At 49.5% G+C, this 18,489-nt stretch overlaps 9 protein-coding genes across 22 annotated transcripts; 5 read left to right on the forward strand and 4 right to left on the reverse strand.

Annotated features, from left to right (window-relative positions):
• Positions 1 to 191: 191 nt before the first annotated feature.
• Positions 192 to 1,819, forward strand: RnpS1 (RNA-binding protein S1). The gene is made up of 3 exons (XM_020952478.2): positions 192 to 383; positions 452 to 616; positions 730 to 1,819. Coding segments are annotated over exons 1-3 (1,122 nt in total). The 5' UTR covers positions 192 to 381; the 3' UTR covers positions 1,685 to 1,819.
• On the reverse strand, positions 1,755 to 3,789 carry LOC110184079 (putative tRNA (uracil-O(2)-)-methyltransferase). Of its 2 annotated transcripts, none has more exons than XM_020952468.2 (2): positions 3,182 to 3,789; positions 1,755 to 3,121 (listed from the first exon to the last, which is right to left on the reverse strand). In XM_020952468.2, exons 1-2 carry the CDS (start codon positions 3,477 to 3,479, stop codon positions 1,824 to 1,826), a joined length of 1,596 nt encoding a protein of 531 aa, XP_020808127.2. In that variant the 5' UTR covers positions 3,480 to 3,789; the 3' UTR covers positions 1,755 to 1,823. The 2 variants fall into 2 exon arrangements, with proteins under 2 accessions (XP_020808127.2, XP_086696947.1); XM_086840821.1 differs by having other exon boundaries at positions 3,186 to 3,472.
• Positions 3,790 to 3,795: 6 nt separating this feature from the next.
• On the forward strand, positions 3,796 to 5,883 carry BckdhA (Branched chain keto acid dehydrogenase E1 subunit alpha). The gene is made up of 4 exons (XM_020954138.2): positions 3,796 to 3,986; positions 4,050 to 4,587; positions 4,645 to 4,810; positions 5,047 to 5,883. The coding sequence occupies exons 1-4, from the start codon at positions 3,918 to 3,920 to the stop codon at positions 5,594 to 5,596; spliced, it is 1,323 nt and encodes a 440-aa protein (XP_020809797.2). The 5' UTR covers positions 3,796 to 3,917; the 3' UTR covers positions 5,597 to 5,883.
• AP-1mu (adaptor protein complex 1, mu subunit) lies at positions 5,814 to 7,656 on the reverse strand. The gene is made up of 2 exons (XM_020954147.2): positions 6,557 to 7,656; positions 5,814 to 6,496 (listed from the first exon to the last, which is right to left on the reverse strand). Exons 1-2 carry the CDS (start codon positions 7,376 to 7,378, stop codon positions 6,038 to 6,040), a joined length of 1,281 nt encoding a protein of 426 aa, XP_020809806.1. The 5' UTR covers positions 7,379 to 7,656; the 3' UTR covers positions 5,814 to 6,037.
• Positions 7,657 to 7,829: 173 nt separating this feature from the next.
• MBD-like (methyl-CpG-binding domain protein 2) lies at positions 7,830 to 9,675 on the forward strand. 2 transcript variants are annotated; one of them, XM_020955360.2, is made up of 3 exons: positions 7,848 to 8,119; positions 8,356 to 8,736; positions 9,043 to 9,675. In XM_020955360.2, the coding sequence occupies exons 1-3, from the start codon at positions 7,938 to 7,940 to the stop codon at positions 9,530 to 9,532; spliced, it is 1,053 nt and encodes a 350-aa protein (XP_020811019.2). In that variant the 5' UTR covers positions 7,848 to 7,937; the 3' UTR covers positions 9,533 to 9,675. The 2 variants fall into 2 exon arrangements, with proteins under 2 accessions (XP_020811028.1, XP_020811019.2); XM_020955369.2 differs by lacking the exon at positions 8,356 to 8,736 and having other exon boundaries at positions 7,830 to 8,119.
• LOC110186268 (metaxin-1 homolog) lies at positions 9,671 to 11,840 on the reverse strand. 2 transcript variants are annotated; one of them, XM_020955381.2, is made up of 5 exons: positions 11,626 to 11,840; positions 11,397 to 11,543; positions 11,016 to 11,294; positions 10,438 to 10,833; positions 9,671 to 10,250 (listed from the first exon to the last, which is right to left on the reverse strand). In XM_020955381.2, exons 1-5 carry the CDS (start codon positions 11,710 to 11,712, stop codon positions 10,176 to 10,178), a joined length of 984 nt encoding a protein of 327 aa, XP_020811040.2. In that variant the 5' UTR covers positions 11,713 to 11,840; the 3' UTR covers positions 9,671 to 10,175. The 2 variants fall into 2 exon arrangements, with proteins under 2 accessions (XP_020811040.2, XP_020811048.2); XM_020955389.2 differs by having other exon boundaries at positions 9,671 to 10,374; positions 11,626 to 11,769.
• On the forward strand, positions 11,768 to 14,419 carry Vps45 (vacuolar protein sorting 45). Its single transcript, XM_020955344.2, has 3 exons — positions 11,768 to 12,231; positions 12,302 to 12,500; positions 12,549 to 14,419. The coding sequence occupies exons 1-3, from the start codon at positions 12,139 to 12,141 to the stop codon at positions 13,979 to 13,981; spliced, it is 1,725 nt and encodes a 574-aa protein (XP_020811003.2). The 5' UTR covers positions 11,768 to 12,138; the 3' UTR covers positions 13,982 to 14,419.
• On the reverse strand, positions 14,004 to 18,457 carry LOC110186283 (U6 snRNA phosphodiesterase 1). Of its 11 annotated transcripts, none has more exons than XR_015273426.1 (6): positions 18,190 to 18,457; positions 17,797 to 18,121; positions 17,364 to 17,731; positions 15,984 to 17,261; positions 14,799 to 15,844; positions 14,004 to 14,736 (listed from the first exon to the last, which is right to left on the reverse strand). XR_015273426.1 is itself a non-coding variant. In XM_086840824.1 (4 exons), exons 1-3 carry the CDS (start codon positions 18,285 to 18,287, stop codon positions 17,395 to 17,397), a joined length of 777 nt encoding a protein of 258 aa, XP_086696950.1. In that variant the 5' UTR covers positions 18,288 to 18,307; the 3' UTR covers positions 15,824 to 15,844; positions 17,364 to 17,394. The 11 variants fall into 11 exon arrangements, 3 of the variants coding, with proteins under 3 accessions (XP_086696951.1, XP_020811059.2, XP_086696950.1); XR_015273425.1 differs by having other exon boundaries at positions 15,911 to 17,261; XR_015273422.1 differs by having other exon boundaries at positions 17,797 to 18,138; positions 18,190 to 18,307.
• Positions 14,545 to 17,265, forward strand: LOC110186320 (dynein regulatory complex subunit 11). The gene is made up of 5 exons (XM_020955460.2): positions 14,545 to 14,784; positions 14,846 to 15,846; positions 15,899 to 16,807; positions 16,867 to 17,037; positions 17,091 to 17,265. Exons 1-5 carry the CDS (start codon positions 14,545 to 14,547, stop codon positions 17,263 to 17,265), a joined length of 2,496 nt encoding a protein of 831 aa, XP_020811119.1.
• Positions 18,458 to 18,489: the final 32 nt, after the last annotated feature.

Below are 18,489 nucleotides of genomic sequence, written 5' to 3' on the forward strand. Positions count from 1 at the left end.
TATCGATAGTTTATGCTTGGCGATACATCGATATAAGCTCTCCACCATTGAAGTTTTTGCTTACGGAGTTATTTCAGTCTTTGTACTAGGCAACTTTTGTACTTTTCTTGCCATACAAAATTTTAACTAATAACGTTCAGGAATACGCGGGCGAACGGGTCGATGATTTACGATTTACCGACACTATCGATAGTATCGATTTTTTTGCCAGCTCTAGGGTGGGTTGTTTCAATGTCCAAGCTACGGTCACACTAATCTCCACCGAAAACGCTAAAACTCTGCCTGAAAATAAGGCTTTTATTTATTAAAAGCAAAAAGCAAACTCGTTGTCGGGTGTGCTGGCCCTTTCAACTGCTCGTAAACGGAATTTGAAATTAGAAAATGTAAGTAATACGGCGCATTTTATCCCCTTGCTCGGCTGAAACATTCTGCTTTTTTCGGCCGCTCTTAGGGCGCGTGCCCAGAGTCCCGCCGGTGAGGGTGAGAAGGAAAAGGACAACAAGGATAAGGACACCAAAGAGAAGGACGGCAAGACAGTGGCCAGCAGTTCCTCGCGCAGGGAACGTGAACGAAAACGCCGCGGCTCAGCTTCCTCCAGCAGCGACTCCAGAAGCAGGTAAAAATTGCCGGCAAACACACCTACATACCCACGCGTATGTATGGTTAGTTACTGTTGCAAACACCAAATAGGGACTCAAATTGTAAAATTGACGTTACAACCATTTCTAGCTCTTCGGACAGCAGCTCATCGCGCAGTAGCTCTGGCTCAGACTCACGCTCTAGTTCGAGCAGCTCCAGTGACTCGTCAAGCTCCTCGTCGTCGTCATCGAGCGACTCTGACCGCAGCGAGAAAAATAGGCGTCGCGGAGCCGGCGGTGGAGGCAAGGACAAGGAAAAAGAGAAACCAGCACCACGTTCCCGTTCCCGCTCTCGCACCCGGTCGCCAAGACGCGCATCAAAGTCACCCAGGCCGGGAAGCAAGGCGCGAAAGGAACCGGAGAGGGATCGTGAGCGACGCAGTCGTTCCCGTGATCGTAATCGACGTGGTGTCTCCAACGAAAGGCCTCTTGCCGAGAATAATAATGTAAAGCGTGAGCGTTCCCGCTCGGGAAGTCGCTCACGATCTCCGCGTCGCCGTGGACGTGGCTCCGTGGACAGGACGCCGCCCCCGAAGCGGCGGGAGCGCTCTCGCTCAAAAACTCGCACTCGTTCGCCCACACCCAAGCCGGTGCGCATCCATATCGGTCGTCTGACGCGCAACGTGACCAAGGACCATGTATTCGAAATTTTTAGTAGCTTTGGGGATGTGAAGAACATTGATTTTCCTACGGAACGTAGGAACGGAATGGCCTACATAGAGTACGCCACCGCCGAGGATTGCGAGTCGGCCATGAAGCACATGGACGGTGGTCAAATTGATGGCCAGGAGATTACGGTGTCGCCGGTCATCATACCCAAGCAGCGACCAGCGATGCGCCGCCCTTCACCCCCCATGCGTCGCCCGCAGAACAACCGCTGGCGCTCCCCGCCCCATTTCAATCGGTTCAACAATCGAGGCGGAGGAGGCGGCGGTGGCGGCGGACGACGCCAGTCTCCCATGCGCGGACGGCGGTCTCCGCGTCGCCGTTCCCGATCCCCCATCCGTCGTCGACGTCGCAGCAACAGCAGCGACAGTTCCCGCTAAAGGACGCGGCAAGATGCCTAGATCGTACAATGGACACATGATGCATGCCGATTAGCAAACACGAAGCTGATTGCACTTTTCTTTATATTATAATCCGAACAATAAACGTGTGCAAGTGCCACATCCATAATGCGAGGGACTAGTGTATAAAGCTGCACTCTGAATCTGCGAGGGGACAACCCAGCGGGTGATGGAGCTTGAAGAAGCAGCTACGCTTCTTGACGGTCAGACGGGATGGCAGGACCACTATCGGCTTGGGCCTTCGTATTCCTATGAGGTCTCCGCCGCAGAACTCAAAGACCTCATGCTTATTCCTCAGCAATGTCTTGATGCCACCGCATTCGGACTTAATGCCGCTCAACTCTTCCTTGCTCAGAGTCTGGGCAATCTGCCGCATTGGTAGCCTTCCTAGCCACTTATCCTCGTCGGCGTTGAGCAGTAGGTTGAAGATCTTCAACGCCAGGCCATCGATGATGGATCTGTCCACCTGTGTACAGTTTCGCACACTCTCCTCCTTCTCGCGCAGCTTTATTTCAGACTCTCCTGTCTTGTACTTTCTCAACTCCTCTTGCACAAAGTACTCAAAGTCTTTCGAATCCTTTGTAGTCTTTCCCTTGATTCCGATCAGGGCCAACCGCTTGGTGCTGGGTATTTTCAAGCGGTCTTGAAGAATATCAAAGCCGCATTCCTTGGTTACCTGGGTGACATAGTGGAAAAAGTCCTGGTATGCACTTATTCTTGTGTTCCGCCGCCTGAACTTGGCTCCAGATAGCTCATAGGGGCAGCACGGTAACAGGAAGAAATTTGCCTTTAAGCGCGATGCCAAGACAGGAAGCCAAGGAGAAAGCTCATCTGAATGGTTGCCTATCAACCAATCTACATCGGGAAAGTCCAAAGAGGAGCTGTTCGGCTCCACTGCCTGCTCGACGAGACTCTGCTTGGTGTCCTCAGGGTAAAGTGACCAAATCTTCCGCTTCCTTATATCGTAGCCATAGCCCTTGTAGCCCTCGGCATTGAGCACATGCACCAAGAGTCCGTTACCACAGCCAAGGTCCGCGAAAGCCTTGGGTTCTGTTTGGGTTTGGCTCCAGAGAATCATAAGATAAGCGGCGATGGCTAAGTCCTCGTAGATGAACTTCAGCGGATCCGTGGACTCTTGAGCGGTCTGCCAGCACTCCAAGAGACGCAGAGAATGCTTCTGTTTAAGCTCCTTGTACAGATTATTATACTTTTCCACATCTACCAAAGTTAAGGACTTCTGCCTGGCCTCTTCCTGTTTAGACTGTGACCAGCTCAGAAGCTTTGGCCTCAGAACATACTCCAGCCAATTGGGATTTTGTTTGGCGTCCACTTTAAGCTGTCCCTTATGGAACCGCACCGAGAAGTCATCAATAGCATCGCTGGCAAACTGGCACTGGTAGCTTCGTTCCACAAAATCTGCAATTGAAAGTTGGCTTAGTTATTTCAATATATGAAGTAATGTACTGGGATTCCCACCCACAGTTCCGGTGGCCAGGATGTTATCCGCCAGCTTCTTGGGGAGCAATTTGTATCCTATCTTGAATCCCTGGCACGTGCGCTGGTCAGACTCCTCCCTCAGGGATTTCATCAGTTCCTCCTCACTGGACTCATGCAGCTGGCCATCCTGGTACTTCTCTACTTGCCTTACCACCACTTCGAATATCTTTTTATTCAATGCATGGTAGTTTTTGACCAATATTCCTATCGCCTGCCAGAATTGCGCTTCTTCTACCGCCGATGTCATGGTGTCGAGACTCCCAAATATCATACCCATTTATCGATATTTTAATGCCGGAAAGTTTAAATAAATCATATCAAATATTTGATCCATTAATTATCCAGATTATCCATAAGGGTAGCCGAAGCTTGTTAATCCTTACAGATTGCAATGGGATTGATTGGTTGAAATGTAAATTGGTCGAAAACAAATTAACCAAAATCCAATTAACAGACTAGTGCATAGTTATGGACAGACCGTCATAAATAGATTGCCTCGCCTGGTGATGATGATCCAGCTTCTGGTCAAAATTAAAATGTCCTGCAAGGCATCGTAGTTCCAGCGATGGCGATCTCGATGACAAAAATGCCAGACACCGATTGGCATGAGCACATCGAGGGTATTCTATCTGTTGCGTAATCAGCTGTGACGACACGCCGCCGAATTTACCTGTTGCATTTAATAGCTTAAAGATACAGATAGAAATTATACAGAATGTCATTCCTGCGAAAGTCGGTGCAATTGTTGGGAGCCGTGGGTAGGCACCAGCAGCCCCTCAAAGCGGTATGTGATTGGATATACTACCCCGACTGGTGGCTATTTTTGTTTTGATCTTTCATTGGATAGATCCGAGGTGCAATCTCTGCAGCAGCACCAAGGGCCTACAGCTCGGATGCATCCAGCGAGTATGCCAACTTCCCCGGCGCCAAGGCTCCGTTCGTCAGTAAGCTAAAGTTCACTATGCCGGAGGATTACGCGCCAATTCCCATTTATCGGGTGATGGATCGGGATGGCTTCATAGCGGATGAGTCCCAGGATCCGCAGCTGGGTCGCGAGGTAGTGGAGAAGATGTTCCGCGACATGGTGCTACTTAATACCATGGACAAGATTCTGTACGAATCGCAACGGCAGGGCAGGATCTCTTTCTACATGACCAATTTCGGCGAGGAGGCGTCGCACATTGGCAGTGCCGCTGCTCTGGAGATGCGTGATCTAATCTATGCTCAGTATCGCGAGGCTGGTGTCCTTGTATGGCGTGGATTCCGCATCGATCAGTTCATCGATCAGTGCTTCGGCAACCAGGATGATTTGGGCCGGGGCAAACAGATGCCAGTGCACTACGGTTCCAGGGAACTTAACTTTGTCACCATCTCCAGTCCGTTGTGTAAGTCCCCTTCACTGTGGTAGAAGGGGGTTGTTCTAATCTCTGGCGAAATTTTAGCTACTCAGATGCCACAGGCCGTGGGTGCCGCCTATGCTATGAAGCTGCGCCCAAACAACGACGCCTGTGTTGTCTGCTACTTTGGCGAGGGAGCAGCTTCGGAAGGAGATGCCCATGCTGCCTTCAACTTTGCAGCCACCCTTGGATGTCCAGTAATCCTTTTCTGGTGAGTTTGGCTTTATAAAAAGTGAGAAGAGTGTATGATCGAAGAGTAAAGAGCTTTCAAGATTCCCTTATAAACTGAATTCAAAGCTTTTAAAAGATAAATTGTAGGTATGGATGACACCTCTTTTGATAAGATAAAAAACTACTTTTATAAAAACTTTTATCATTCATTGTCGAATATTTGTCTTAAAAAGTGTATTTCATTACTATTTTAATTGTATTGATTTCCATTTTTAGTCGCAACAATGGCTTCGCTATATCCACACCCTCCCACGAGCAATACAAAGGCGATGGCATTGCAGGACGTGGCCCAATGGGGTACGGCATTGCCACCATTCGTGTTGATGGCACCGATGTCTTTGCCGTCTACAACGCCATGAAGGCGGCCAGGGAGTACGTGCTTAAGGAGAACAAGCCAGTGGTGTTCGAGGCCTTGGCCTACCGTGTAAGTCACCATTCTACCTCAGATGACAGTACCGCCTATCGATCGGCAGAGGAGATCGAGGTGTGGAACTCGGTGGAGCATCCCATCTCTAAGCTTAAACGCTACATGGTGCACAAAGGCTGGTTCAACGAGGAGGAAGAATCCGCATTCATTAAGGATGTGAGGAAGAAGGTTCTGAAGCAGATCGCCGTGTCGGAGAAGAAGCCCAAACCCAACTGGAGCGAGATGTTCGAGGGCGTCTACGCTGAGATGCCGCAGCACCTTGTTGAACAGCAGAAGGAGTTGCAACGGCACGTTGAGGCCCATAAGGAGTTCTATCCCCTAAAGAACTTCAAGCAATAAATCAATTGTGCCAGGACAGAAGCTATTAATCAACTCAGAAATCAAAGCGAACCGAGAGACTCGATCGAAAGTGCATTTATTATGATTAAGCTATAGGCAAAACAATTTTGTGCGGGTCCAACCCGTTTGTTATGACTCATCCCATCCCATGTGTTTCTGGAGTGGGTCGGCATCGGCTGGGAATATACTAATCACTGTTGACCCACTCTGGCCCAGCTGGTGTTATGAAAAGGTGTTAAAATTTATTAAATTTGATTTACATACAATATACATATACTGAAACAATACGAATACAAATATATACTTTTGACTTAACGCAACGCATCGCAGACAAAAACGCGGGTGGAGGTGAAGCTACCTGTTGCAGGGATGATGACTCGCTGAAGCTTGGCTGGAATGATGCGGGGGCGGGATCGCTGTTGGGCCCGGGACCGCGCCCTCTTAATTGGTGCGCAACTGGTAATCGCCGTTCTGCGTGATATATCTCACCCAGGGCAGCGCCTGGTAGCCGCTCTTCTCAATAATCTTTAAGTAACGCACCTGAATCCCCGACGTGGTGAAGTACGGAATCTCGAAGCGCACCTGTATTGGCGGCTTGCCCTCCGTATTGTCCTCGCTCTCTACGCTGGGCAGTCCAAAGTGGGCACGCATCAGATACTCTTTGCCGCCAGGGAACGACTTGATCGTCCAAATGATGGCGTTCTGTTCCGGCGCATACTTGCAGCTGCCAATGGTTGTCTTGAACTTGGGCGAGTCCGCGTCGGCGGGCACTGGAATTACGATCTCAACATTGTTGGCTGTTGATCTCCGCTTGAACTGTGACTTTGCCTTGATCATGTACTCCACGCGTGAGTGGGCGTGCCTCTCGATCACGGACTCGATCCATATCAGAGGCTTGACCTGTCAAGAAGTTAAGTTCGGTTTGAGTACCACTCAGAACGGTTCCCTAAAAATACTCACATGCGTGTTAAGACGATATGACATCAGTTCGAACTCGCCGTCCGGCGGAATAAACGAGATTGTACGGTCATTCTCGAACCGTGACAATCGAACGCACTGGTGAAACTTGACGTCCTCCAGCTCCACGGACTTGGACTTGCCGCGCCCCGTGCTCTCGAACAGAACCTTGTCATTGAGGCCGAGCCGCAGCTCGGGCATGCCGGACAGGTACACCCGCATTTTAATGGCGCCCACGATCTCACTGCGCAGCACGTTGCCGTTGGCGTTAGCCAGAAGGTTGACCGACTCGATCACGTCAAGAAAGACCTCGTTCTTGCGGTACTTAATGCCCTCGGAGCGCCACGAAACGGCATTAGTCACGGCCACCGGGATGCGGGGCTGCAGCTCCAGCTTGTGGCCCTCCTGTGTAATGTACTCCTGCAGGATTTTCGAGTCGGTGGTCTGCGGATAGCCGAAGTCCAGCAACTCATCCAGCAGCTCGTAGATGATCACGAAATTATCCCGTATGGACTCCTCCTCCAACTCCTTAAAATACTCGACGAACACCTGGGCGATCTTGTGCAGGAAGACGAACACCAGGGCAATGTTTACGTTCTTGTTGCGCGGCGTCGTGGACACGATGTACAAGTTGTTGGTCTTGATGTAGGCGAACGTCGTCTCCGCCGTCTGGAGGATGGGCGTGATTAGTCCCTCTTCCTCGCGCTCCATCAGCAGCGGCATGAATTTGTCAATGACGGCCATGTCGATGTTGTCACCGCGGTAGTTCCGCGATATTAACACCTTGCCCTTGACGTCCAGCACGAATATGGCCGACGACGACATGACTCTCGTGCCGCAAAGCTAGCCCAGCAGCTGCCACTTGTCCCAGATGTGAAATTCCAATCGGATCGAGGTCTGAGAGTCTCGACTTCCACTGCTTCCTCTGCAGGCGTTGTTCGTAGCGGGCAACTGTGGCGAGGCGTCAGTGAGTGGCGGCGGGGTGGTCGTGTGCTTCTTTTACATATTCTGCGGTCCGAGGGCCAGGAAAATGCGAATGAAAACTGGGAAATATCTTACGTCGCCCTTTCTGCTGTTTCTTCTTCTTTTTTGAGTGTTGGAAAGCGTCTGCGGGGGTGAGTGAGACCAGGTCAGGTTTGTTTATGAACTGTATCCTCCGTTGTTTTTGATATTTATTAATATTATATTCAAAATACATTTAATTTATTTAATTTATAACCGTTATAATAGGTCAAGGAACTAATTTATGGGTAGTTTCGGGAAAAAAGTTATTAGTGTTGTCAGCTTAGGTCCGTGGTGTAACTCGCACACTGAAATACGGCCACACTACCCGCCCCAGACGCTCTGCATTCTCAAAATTAGTTAATTATTTACTTCGGCGAGCATGCAAAATCCGAGTGTCACAATCGAACGCAAACGCGTCGACTGCAGCGCCCTGCCGAAAGGATGGCAGCGCGAAGAGGTCCGCAAGTCCGGCAGCAGCTCCAATAGCAACGCCAGTGCCTCCAACACCACCACCGCCAGCAACAACAACAACAATAACAAGGTGGATGTTTTTTACTACAGGTAAAGACGCTGAGGAGCAGCGAGCAGGCTGGGGAAGTGGGGATGGGAAGCATCCAATCACGGAACACTGCACGCCGTCGAATCGGATATATGTTTACTCACTTTCACTACCTTTCTGTTATTACATCCGCATAAACACAACACACCACACGACCCCACATCACACGCACATGTATACACACACACACACGATCCACCTAACCCACCTCCACCGCCGTGCCCATGTTCCGCCACAGTCCCACAGGAAAAAGGGTGGAGAGCAAGCCGCAGTTGGCGCGCCAATTGGGCGGCGAATCCTTTGACATCGCCAGCTTTGATTTCCAGTCCGGCAAGATGCAGCAGCAACCACACCACCAGCGGGCGCTGCCCTCGCCCTCCATTTCGCTGTACCGCTGCAGCGCCATGCCGCTGCCGTTGACGGGCGGCGGTGGCAGCAGTGGCCACGGTTCAGCGGCCAACGCGCTCAAGCGGAAGTTGGCCCGCTCGCAGCTGGGCAACCAGGCCAGTGCTGGATCAGGCTCGGGATCAGCTCCAATAACAGCAGCGGCGGCAGCAGCAACCGCCTCCTCCTCCTCGCCCGCGTCAGCCAACCGCCAGCAACAGCAGATTGAACTCAGGTAGAGCCAAGTGGAGGAGCACTTGGCTCTTGCATGCCAGCGTGTCCTGTCTTGTTTTCGTAGCCTTCAACCCAGACCGCAAAGTCTACAGCTGGAGCAGCACCAAATCTAAATCAAAACCGCATCAAAATCCCAAAATCGAATCACAATTGGCAACCAAATCGCTGTAGCTCTGTGCCACCTGAGATTTTTTGTTATTGGTCCATCTGCATGTGTCCACTTTATGTTTTGTTTGTGTGCTGTTTGGTGTACTATCCTATTTTGCCCAACTCCATACTAATTGGTTACGTTTCCGATCCCTTACAGCCGGGCCCTGCGCACAGATGTTTCCCTGGTGCCACCCATCCGACAGACTGCCTCGATCTTCAAACAACCGGTAACGGCAATTCGAAACCACAGCCAGGACCCTGGAAAGGTGAAACCCGACGCCAAACATGGCACTCAGGAGAAGCCCAAACAGTTGTTTTGGGAGAAACGACTGGAGCGACTGCGCGCCTGCCACGACAATGGCGAGGAACTCGATGACATCTCACTGCCCAAAACCATACGCACTGTTGGCCCCAATGTCAACGAACAGACCGTCCTCCAATCGGTGGCTACCGCTCTGCACATGCTCAATGCCGGCGTACACGGCCAGAGTTCGACAAAGGCTGACTTGACCAAGAATGCGATGGCGTTCATGAATCCCGAACAGCCGCTCATGCATGCGGTGATCATCTCCGAAGACGACATACGGAAGCAGGAGGATCGGGTCGGTGTGGCGCGGCGAAAGCTGCAGGATGCACTCAAGACATGAGTGCCAAGCTTCTCCCTCATGCATCTACATCTACCGATTCCATTGTAGACTCGTAACATCTCTATTTATCGTATTGACTCCCTACTATTCGAAATCTACTTGTAAGTCTAGCGCGTAATAAACCAAAACCAACTCCAATCCGAGGGACACTGGTTTTCTTTATTGGAGATACATAGATGTAGGTTTTTGGTACTTTCTCTTTCATATTAACAAGGTGTTAGTTATTCCCTTTATTACGCTCAGATGGTTTCAAAATGCTATTTTACACAAGAAGGTTTAAAATGATTTCGAATCATAATACATACATATATAGAATATGTATATTAGATTGGGCCGATTTTCCTAGGATCCATCAACTGGAGGAAAGTAACCTTGTGATTATTCTTTCGAAAACTTCAGACAATGTTCTTATAAGAGAAAGCCAAGAGCAATTGCCATTAATAAAATAAATAAATTTTCACTACCAGATAAGATAGTTTGGTGAATTGTCACAAGATTATTTTCCAACGCTTTGATTCTCCTCCTCATAAATCGACCCTATCTAATGCTCACGCCTTCGTTGTGCTTCTTCCCCTCATTTGTATTTAAAATATACATATATACTACATAGAGATAAACAGAGAGATGGTGGTGGGAGGTGCAGTTAGTCGAGGCCTTCCTCCATATCATCGTCATCATAGTCTATGCCATCGTAGTCCGTTGAGGAGCGTGCTGTTAGCTGGAAGGGATGAAGCAATCGGATTTTGCAATTAACTGAGAATTTTTTGCGGCACCTTTGCGGCGCGGTGCACGTTGCGAGTCTACACGACTGTCTGGAGCCAAATGAAGAACTTGAACCAAAGCTATCGAATAAGCTCCAGGCAGTTATGGATTTTAATCTAAAGAATCAAGTCGACGCTGCCCACCTGGTTATAAATTCCACGCCATGCGGCGAATGCTCCCATGGCCAGCACGGCTCCAACGCCGGCAATGACTTTGGTATTGAACTCCGACTCGACAAACTTGTGTTCCGAGGGCGTTATACTCTCACCCGCTCCACTTGAAGTTTTTGTGAGCTTCGTGGAGCTGTAGCCCTCGTTACGGAATATGTCCTTCGTGATGCGGTTGATGAAGTTGACGAGGTTTTGGCAGCCCTTGATGTGGTTCTGGAGTGGATTGTTGGGCAGTGTGATCTTGAAGATGATGGCTAGGTAGCTATATACAATGGCATCGAACTCGCTGTAAGTGTCGCCAAAGAACCAGACTTTACGACCCAGCTTGCGGGAGAGCACATTCACGCACTTTTTGGCATTGACAACGAGCTGAAAAAAAGGATCACATATTAATATAAATGAAGACAGTAATAAGGACGGTTAAAGTGATGAAATGTGGATACCGTTCGGTGATATTAACACTCATCAAATTAACTCGCTTAAGTCTGACGCAATTTTAGGTAACACTGAAAACGATTCCATGATGAAATCGACTACGACTTTGCACTTACGTAGTCTCCTTCGTGCTTCGCCAACTTGTCGTTGACATCGAAGCCAGCCATTACCTGGACCACGTCGCAGGCTTCGCGCTGGTAGGACGACGGGTAGTAGAAGTTGAAAGGGAATGGAGTTCGCTTGGCGTACAGACCGCGCGTAGTTGAGTCGAAATTGTGCGGCTCGCCGTATAGGAAGTAGTGGTAGTAGGCATGCAGATTGGTGAACACCCAGTTGGCGTAGGCGCTGGACAAATGCTTTTGTTTTGTGCTTAAATGCGCATCAATCGGGTAACCCTGGAGGAGTGATTGAACGAAGTGAGTCGGTATATACACACATACAAAAAAACATAAATAGACCACGCAGTTTGTTCACCCGGCATTGTTTTCGCCACTCACCTCGAGATCCAGCACGCGCTTTATTTGCCTGTAGCCCGGGTACTTTTGGTTGCCAATCTGCAAGTAGGGCAGCTTCCCTGCCCCGGACCGCAGCGGATTGGAGCTCGTCTGCACGTTCATCGGGCAGCGGGTGAATCGCAGGAGGCACTGTAACCGGGGAAAAGGATCGCTCGGTTCAGTGATAGCGATAATACGGCGTGCTGCTGCCGTGTGATGCAACGGAACTTACCAAAGCACGTAAACATTCAAAGTCAATGGACGGCAGCCCCCATTCTCCTTTGTACACATGCAGCGTCGCCCCCAGTGTCATCTCCATCTTCGATTTCGCGGTCGTCTAGACTCTTGTATTTTGCTGGTTTTCAACAGTGCACCTGCATGGTAGCCATAAAAATTTAAATCCAAAAATATATGTCAGCTTTCTTGCCGACTGCTGCGTTGATGACTGATAACTTCACAATCGATATATCGGCGCCGTATCGATTGTGGGCCAGTGGTGGGCCGCTACTTTTACTTGTAAAAGTTGGAAAAATTATAATTTTAATTAAAAAGATCTCACAAATCGTCCTCTTCATAAAAAAAGGGGCAATAAATTATGCTCTATGAAATTAAGCTATAAATAAGAGCTATATTGTGAAGGCAATCGCCCAATCGCGGTTATCACTATCGACAACGGGCCACCTCTAACACATCTGTTTGCGAAAAAATTAAATTGTTTAGTTTTTTGCTAAATTAGCTGGAAAAAATGAATCTGATAAGCGGTATAAAGCTGTACATCGATAAGATGTGCTCCGAATCGGGGCCGGGCATGAAAATCATCCTGCTGGACAAGGAGACGGTGAGGAATAGACCAGGAAATCGGGGCAAACCAAACCTTCCCATATTGATGAACTACCACATAATTACAGACCAGTATCATCTCGATGGCCTTTAGCCAGTCGGACATGCTGCAACGGGAGGTGTACCTGTTCGAGCGACTAGATTCTGGAAGGTCGAACGAGCGGCTGAAGTACCTCAAGTGCATCGTCTTCATCCGGCCCACCAAGCAGAACATTCAGTTGCTGGCTAACGAGCTCCGGAATCCAAAATATAGTGCCTACTATATATGTAAGCAAGGCTGAGATATATGAAATACAATACTATACCCTCTTAAAGATTTCAGCAACATTATACCCCGAACGGATATCAAATACTTGGCGGAGTGCGACGAGTCCGAGTCGGTGCGGGAGGTGAAGGAATTGTATGCGGACTATCTATGCGTAAACCCCAATTTGTTCTCCCTCAACATACCGCACTGCATGGCGAACCTTAACTGGTTGCCGGATGCACTGACCCACAGCATGCAAGGCATTACTGCGGTACTGCTTTCCCTGAAGCTGAACCCTGTGATCCGGTACCGAGCCGGTTCCCAGGCCGCCCAGCTACTGGCCAAGCTAATCTACGAGCAGATCACCAAGGAATCGAGCCTGTTCGACTTTCGTTCTAATATTGATGGCGCCGCTCCTCCATTGTTGCTTATTCTGGATCGAAGGGACGACCCAGTGACGCCGCTATTGCATCAGTGGACGTATCAGGCGATGGTGCACGAGTTGCTCCAAATCAATAACAACCGTGTGGACCTCTCCAACCGACCCAACGTACCCAAGGACTTTAAGGAGCTGGTTTTGTCTGGTGATCAGGATGATTTCTATGGCAACAACATGTACGCTAACTACGGCGAGATCGGATCTACCATCAAGCAACTGATGGAGGAGTTCCAGCGCAAGGCGAACGACCACAAGAAGGTAGAGAGCATAGCGGACATGAAGAACTTCATCGAATCGTATCCGCAGTTCAAGAAGATGTCCGGCACGGTACAAAAGCATCTGTGCGTCATCGGCGAACTTTCCGCGCTAAGCAATAAGCGCAATCTGTTTGAAGTCTCCGAGTTGGAGCAGGAGATGGCTTGCAAAGCGGAGCACTCGGCCCAGCTGCAGCGAATAAAGAAGCTGATAGCAGACGAAAGGGTCTCCGTAGAGGATGCCCTTAAGCTGGTGGCTCTCTATGCGCTGAGGTACGAACGGCACGCCAACTGCGACACATCCGGACTGCTGCAGATTCTAAAGACGCGTGGCGGACGAGCTGCAGTGGTGCCAGCTCTGATCGAGTATGCTGGAACCCATGTGCGGCAGGGGGATCTTTTCAACATGGTGCGAATTACGGACGCCGTAAAGCTGACGCGCAATCTAATCAAGGGTCTCAAGGGCGTCGAGAACGTCTTCACCCAACACACTCCGCTGCTGAAGGAGTCCCTCGAGGATGTGTTTAAGGGTCGCGAACTGGATCCCCTTTATCCAGCCATCAATTCAGAGCTCGTGCCATTCCGGAGACCCCCGCAGGAGGTGGTGGTCTTCATCATTGGCGGCGCCACCTATGAGGAGGCTTTAGCCGTACACCAACTGAACAATGCCGGCTACAGGGTCATCTTGGGTGGCACCACCATTCACAATTCCCAGACCTTTATTAGCGAGGTTCTGGCCGCCACCAATGGCATCCAATTTAAGCATACCAAATCCATGATAAAGTACTGTTCCACTGATAATATCTAAGACACAAAGTGACTAGCAACAATTGTATTGTTATCTATTTATTAATTATCCCTTTATGTGCATAATCCATTTACTAATCGATGTAATCAGTATGCAGTTTCGATAAGAAATTTATAACATTGGAGTTTATCGGTTAAATAACTTTGTACAACCTTTGATTATAACAAAAGCTGGTGGACACGGATTTTCCGAGACATAAAGTACCGCTTTTAAGAAATTTAAACCTGTAATTGACCAGGGGTTCGGAAAATGAGAGAAAACGTATATTTCTTTAGCTGATTCCATGTAATATAACCATTTAATCCATTGGACCACTTCCTTTTTAAGAGTATTCCATGTAATATATATGTGTAAATGTATTTATTTGCGTTGTCCTGGAAGGGATCTCAGGGCAACGGCTAAACGCGAAATATATTTCGATATAAATATGAATGTAAACGCTTTTGTAATTATTTCCACCCCCTATAAGGAAAGCAAGTCCTTGGCAACTCCTCCAGCTTGGCAACGATTCATGTTCACTCAAACAAAAGCCATTTCAGTGGCTTCAAGATTGAAGAATCATCATGTCCAGCACCTATTTTAATGATATCTGGCACCAGGCCCAGCATGAGTGTGAGCTGCTGTCCACTATCGACTATGAGAGGCAGCACCAGGATGTGGAAACAACGGTGGCCACTATGAATGCCGCCGTGGGCTCTGTGGCGGCAGATGCGGATGCCAAGGCTCTGTTGCAGTCGAGCTTGTACGAATTCTATCTACGGTATATTTGTCTGAGCAATCGTCTGGAGGATGTATACGACAATGTGAGTACACTTACTCGGGAGGCAGTGGCTCAATAGATTCAGGTTTTCATGTTTCCTACAGATGATACAGCCGCAGAAGCGGCAGTTGGTCCGGAAATTGCTGGACGCTTGTCTGGGCCGAGTGGTTGAGCTCAAGCACGATCTCGTTAACATTGATCTGATGGAGTTCAGCTACAATGACGATGTGGTGGAGCGTTTGCGCCTCACGCCCATGGAGACGGAGCTGCGTATTCCTCGATATTTTCTCCGAGAGCGGCAGCAGGAACTCGAGTTCCGTAAGCGAACCATGCAGGAGATTCTCGTGAAGCTCGGCTGGTTGGAGGAGCATGAACTGGAGGAGACCGTCACAACCGAGATCGAAGCCATACGAATGCTCCAGATGCATGAAAGGGCGCGTCAAGGTCGGCTGCGTGCCCATTTCATGAAGGAGATTCGCATTCTCAAGGAGAAGGGAAAATCAGAGGAGCGAAGTGAGAAGGAACGCAGTGACTCCGGTCTTTTGGCCGCCATGAAGATCCAGAAGATGTGGCGCGGCCACACGGCTCGACGGATTACCCGCCGTCGCAAGATGGAGGAGATGATCCTGATCGGCATGTTGCCCCCACCGCCGGCGGTGGTCAAGGAGCGGGCTGAGAAGCTTGAGAAGCTGCAGCACAACGAGAAGCGCTACCAGGCGCAGGCTCTTTACGGGGAGCAGTTTGAGGAGCGGCAACGGGCCGTGCAGGAGGAGATTAGGACGAAACACGGCGCCAGCATGAAGGAGGACATCGCGGACGAAATCCGGGCCTGGGTGAAGGACTGCTACGAGAAAACTGGAAAGCTGCCTGACTTCCCATCCGAGGATCAGGGTGGTTCACTTCACATCTTCAGTAGACCTGGCACTGAGAGCGAGCACAGCCGTTCCTCGGCTCGCTCCTCTAAAGAATCGCGCAAGACCAAGGACAAGTCCAAGTCGCCGGCTCGCAGTGGCGATCTGAACGTCAACGAAAACCAGGAGGAGGAAGTCAGTTTCCAGCCGGCGCCATCTGTTTGCTTGCCGGACATCAGAGCGGAGATTGATCTGTGAGTAAAGATGCGTTGAGGAGCTTATTAATCATTTCTACCAAATCGTCAGCTTCAACGACACCTGGCGTGACAAGGATGAGACGGGTGTGCTCTGCCAAGCGGCCTACGAGGACATGATCTACAACGATAAGTACCAGGAGGTGGAGCTGGAGTTCCGTCGTGCCGTCGACGACGTGATGCGCCAGGAGATAGAGCTGCTGCAGACGGCCGTCGGTAAGAAGGTGAAGAAGAGCAGCAAAAAGACGAGACGCTCCGGCAAGAAGAGCAAGAAAAAGAAGGAGAAGGATCTGACTCCGGATCGCACCACAGAGTCACTGTACGAGGAGCTGGTCACAAATGGCATCATTCGCAAGTATCCAGAGCTCAGACTTAAGCAGTTCTTGGGCGATAAGGCCTTGACCGCGCGAAATGGCACGAATCCGTCGCCGGGCGACGTCCGCCAGATCCTCACGGAGTACTGCATCCTGCCACTTGGCTCAGAGGCCATCCATAATTGCACTCCGCTGATTCGTTCCATCCTGCTGGCTGGGCCCAGGGGATCTGGTAAGAAGGCCCTGCTTCACGCCATTTGCACAGAGGTGGGAGCCGTCTTGTTCGACTTGACGCCGGCTAATATTGTGGGAAAATATCCTGGAAAATCGGGTCTTATCATGCTCATCCATCTGGTGCTGAAGGTGTCCCGTTTGCTCCAACCGGCTGTCATCTACATGGGCGATGCCGAGCGGCCGTTTATGAAGAAGATACCCAAGACGGATCGCACCGATCCCAAGCGACTGAAGAAGGATCTGCCCAAGTTGATCAAGAACATTGCGCCCGAGGATCGGGTCATCTTCGTAGGTACCTCCAATCTACCCTGGGAGGCGGATCAGAAGCTGCTGCAGTCCGTCTACAATCGGTTCATCTACATTCCACGACCGGACTATGGGGCCATGTCGCATGCATGGAAAACATTGCTTCAGTGGGTGATTTCTGTTATTCCTTTCGAGATTTAAGTCATTGGTTTTGTTTTTTCCGCAGCGAATATTCCGGTGGCATCTCCAACCTGGACACTAGCGCCATGGCCAAGATATCTGATGGTTATACCATTGGAGCCATCGATGCCTGTCTGAAGGAGGTGATGACCTGTAAGAGGAAGCTTCAGCTACGCACTCAGCCGTTGACCAATGCCGAGCTCATCAATGTTCTCTGGTGAGAAAGGTTTGATTAAAAAATTCCTAAACGCTCAAGTTTTCTCCTTAAAGCTCTCGGGATCCCGTATACCGGGAGGAGGAGGAAGCCTTCGAGTCCTGGTGGTCCAAGACGCCTCTAGGTCGTCGTCGTCAGCGGTTTCTGGAGTTGGAGGAGGAGCGTTTGTTGGAGGAGCAGGCTCAGGCGGCCAAGCAGGGCAATGGTAACAAAAAGAAGGGTCTGAACTGAAGGGTAACCGTACATTTTTAAATATTAAAACAAAGTTATAGTTATAGTCCATAAGGGGAAAATATGATATTGGAGTAAAAATAGTAATTATTGCTTACTTTTGACTTCATCAGATACACCATAGAGTTTTTATCTTAGCTTGTAAGTGAAATCCTTTTTCCCACATTTCAAGTGCACTTCATGAACAGCCAATGGGAGCGTGTCCTGGTCATCGAGCAACTGCTGCAACTCATTGAGCTTGCTATTAAGCAACTCCTCCTTATCGCCCACGCACCACAGGAGACTGACATGGAACGAGGCCGGATTGTAGAACTGCTGCAGCCGGTAGTCAAGCATCACCTGGTCGATGGGCTGAAGGATGGCAGACATCTTCTCCGCAAATGCGGCGTCCAATGGGGCTGATACAAACGTCCTTGTTCGCTCTTCGTTTGTGTAGATACGGAGGCCTTGCAAGGTGGCATTAAAGCTAAGAATCAAGGAAGAATCTACATAGTTTTTGGGTCATCTACTGTGGAGTGCGGACAGACTTACCCCGTGGAGCTGTTGAGTGCCGTTTGCAAGGATCGTGAAAACTCGTCAATCTGATGGTATTGCAGCACCATTGTTCGACTCAAGCTGAGATGCAGCGCCTCATTGGGTTGCAGCTTAACTTCAGAGTCCAAATGCTCCATAGCTTCTGTCTGGAACTCCTCCAGTTGCTCGGCACACGCAGTTGCCGGCACATAGACGTAGGTGGCCCAGTTTCCACGCTCGTGTTTGAATGTCCGGATGCGTCCACCGTGTAGAGCCGGATCATCAACCACATCGTCGACGAACTCCTCGGGTTTGGGTTTCTTGGGGCCCAAGAGGGCGGCAGCTGTGGGCAAGGCGGGTCTTTGACGGTTAAATGTAGAAATCAACAGGCGAAACGAATAACAACTTTACCTTTTGAGACTGCTTAGAATATCTGTGAGAGCTGTATTGAAGGAGCCTTCGTCTTCAGAGGTAGAGGAACTGCTGGAGCCATAGTCAACGAGTGCCATTTTGCAGGATACTTGTTTTATTAGTTAGTTTTCTTTAATTTAATAAGACTAACTAAATTTCTGGGTAAATTGCCGCTTTTTTGATTCCATTTATCGATAAGCAAAGTTAGTGATGGAGGTATGGATATCTTATCGTTATCAGCTATAATTGTGTGTAAAAAGATATCGATAAATCGATATATGACCGTTAGAAAATTCAAAG

The sequence above is a fragment of the Drosophila serrata genome, unplaced genomic scaffold, assembly GCF_035046125.1.
Source record: "Drosophila serrata isolate PLE 108 unplaced genomic scaffold, ASM3504612v1 contig_382, whole genome shotgun sequence".
Taxonomy (NCBI): domain Eukaryota; kingdom Metazoa; phylum Arthropoda; class Insecta; order Diptera; family Drosophilidae; genus Drosophila; species Drosophila serrata.

What these genes read in the sequence shown, in the direction of transcription:
- LOC110186268 (XM_020955381.2), bottom strand. Translation starts at nt 11,712, where the DNA reads ATGGAGATGACACTGGGGGCGACGCTGCATGTGTACAAAGGAGAATGG. An exon ending in TTGAATGTTTACGTGCTTTG is followed by an intron (nt 11,544 to 11,625) that starts GTAAGTTCCGTT and finishes CCCCGGTTACAG; the next exon opens with TGCCTCCTGCGATTCACCCG. An exon ending in AGCGCGTGCTGGATCTCGAG is followed by an intron (nt 11,295 to 11,396) that starts GTGAGTGGCGAA and finishes TCACTCCTCCAG; the next exon opens with GGTTACCCGATTGATGCGCA.
- LOC110184079 (XM_020952468.2), bottom strand. Translation starts at nt 3,479, where the DNA reads ATGGGTATGATATTTGGGAGTCTCGACACCATGACATCGGCGGTAGAA. An exon ending in CCTGGCCACCGGAACTGTGG is followed by an intron (nt 3,122 to 3,181) that starts GTGGGAATCCCA and finishes TTTCAATTGCAG; the next exon opens with ATTTTGTGGAACGAAGCTAC.
- BckdhA (XM_020954138.2), top strand. Translation starts at nt 3,918, where the DNA reads ATGTCATTCCTGCGAAAGTCGGTGCAATTGTTGGGAGCCGTGGGTAGG. An exon ending in CACCATCTCCAGTCCGTTGT is followed by an intron (nt 4,588 to 4,644) that starts GTAAGTCCCCTT and finishes GCGAAATTTTAG; the next exon opens with CTACTCAGATGCCACAGGCC. An exon ending in TGTCCAGTAATCCTTTTCTG is followed by an intron (nt 4,811 to 5,046) that starts GTGAGTTTGGCT and finishes TTCCATTTTTAG; the next exon opens with TCGCAACAATGGCTTCGCTA.
- LOC110186283 (XM_020955400.2), bottom strand. Translation starts at nt 18,287, where the DNA reads ATGGCACTCGTTGACTATGGCTCCAGCAGTTCCTCTACCTCTGAAGAC. An exon ending in ATTCTAAGCAGTCTCAAAAG is followed by an intron (nt 18,139 to 18,189) that starts GTAAAGTTGTTA and finishes TAACCGTCAAAG; the next exon opens with ACCCGCCTTGCCCACAGCTG. An exon ending in GCACTCAACAGCTCCACGGG is followed by an intron (nt 17,732 to 17,796) that starts GTAAGTCTGTCC and finishes CTTGATTCTTAG; the next exon opens with CTTTAATGCCACCTTGCAAG.
- LOC110186320 (XM_020955460.2), top strand. Translation starts at nt 14,545, where the DNA reads ATGTCCAGCACCTATTTTAATGATATCTGGCACCAGGCCCAGCATGAG. An exon ending in ATCAGAGCGGAGATTGATCT is followed by an intron (nt 15,847 to 15,898) that starts GTGAGTAAAGAT and finishes CCAAATCGTCAG; the next exon opens with CTTCAACGACACCTGGCGTG. An exon ending in GAGCTCATCAATGTTCTCTG is followed by an intron (nt 17,038 to 17,090) that starts GTGAGAAAGGTT and finishes TTCTCCTTAAAG; the next exon opens with CTCTCGGGATCCCGTATACC.
- Vps45 (XM_020955344.2), top strand. Translation starts at nt 12,139, where the DNA reads ATGAATCTGATAAGCGGTATAAAGCTGTACATCGATAAGATGTGCTCC. An exon ending in TCCTGCTGGACAAGGAGACG is followed by an intron (nt 12,232 to 12,301) that starts GTGAGGAATAGA and finishes ACATAATTACAG; the next exon opens with ACCAGTATCATCTCGATGGC. An exon ending in ATATAGTGCCTACTATATAT is followed by an intron (nt 12,501 to 12,548) that starts GTAAGCAAGGCT and finishes ACCCTCTTAAAG; the next exon opens with ATTTCAGCAACATTATACCC.
- AP-1mu (XM_020954147.2), bottom strand. Translation starts at nt 7,378, where the DNA reads ATGTCGTCGTCGGCCATATTCGTGCTGGACGTCAAGGGCAAGGTGTTA. An exon ending in CATATCGTCTTAACACGCAT is followed by an intron (nt 6,497 to 6,556) that starts GTGAGTATTTTT and finishes ACTTCTTGACAG; the next exon opens with GTCAAGCCTCTGATATGGAT.
- MBD-like (XM_020955360.2), top strand. Translation starts at nt 7,938, where the DNA reads ATGCAAAATCCGAGTGTCACAATCGAACGCAAACGCGTCGACTGCAGC. An exon ending in GTGGATGTTTTTTACTACAG is followed by an intron (nt 8,120 to 8,355) that starts GTAAAGACGCTG and finishes GTTCCGCCACAG; the next exon opens with TCCCACAGGAAAAAGGGTGG. An exon ending in CAACAGCAGATTGAACTCAG is followed by an intron (nt 8,737 to 9,042) that starts GTAGAGCCAAGT and finishes GATCCCTTACAG; the next exon opens with CCGGGCCCTGCGCACAGATG.
- RnpS1 (XM_020952478.2), top strand. An exon ending in AGCAGCGACTCCAGAAGCAG is followed by an intron (nt 617 to 729) that starts GTAAAAATTGCC and finishes AACCATTTCTAG; the next exon opens with CTCTTCGGACAGCAGCTCAT.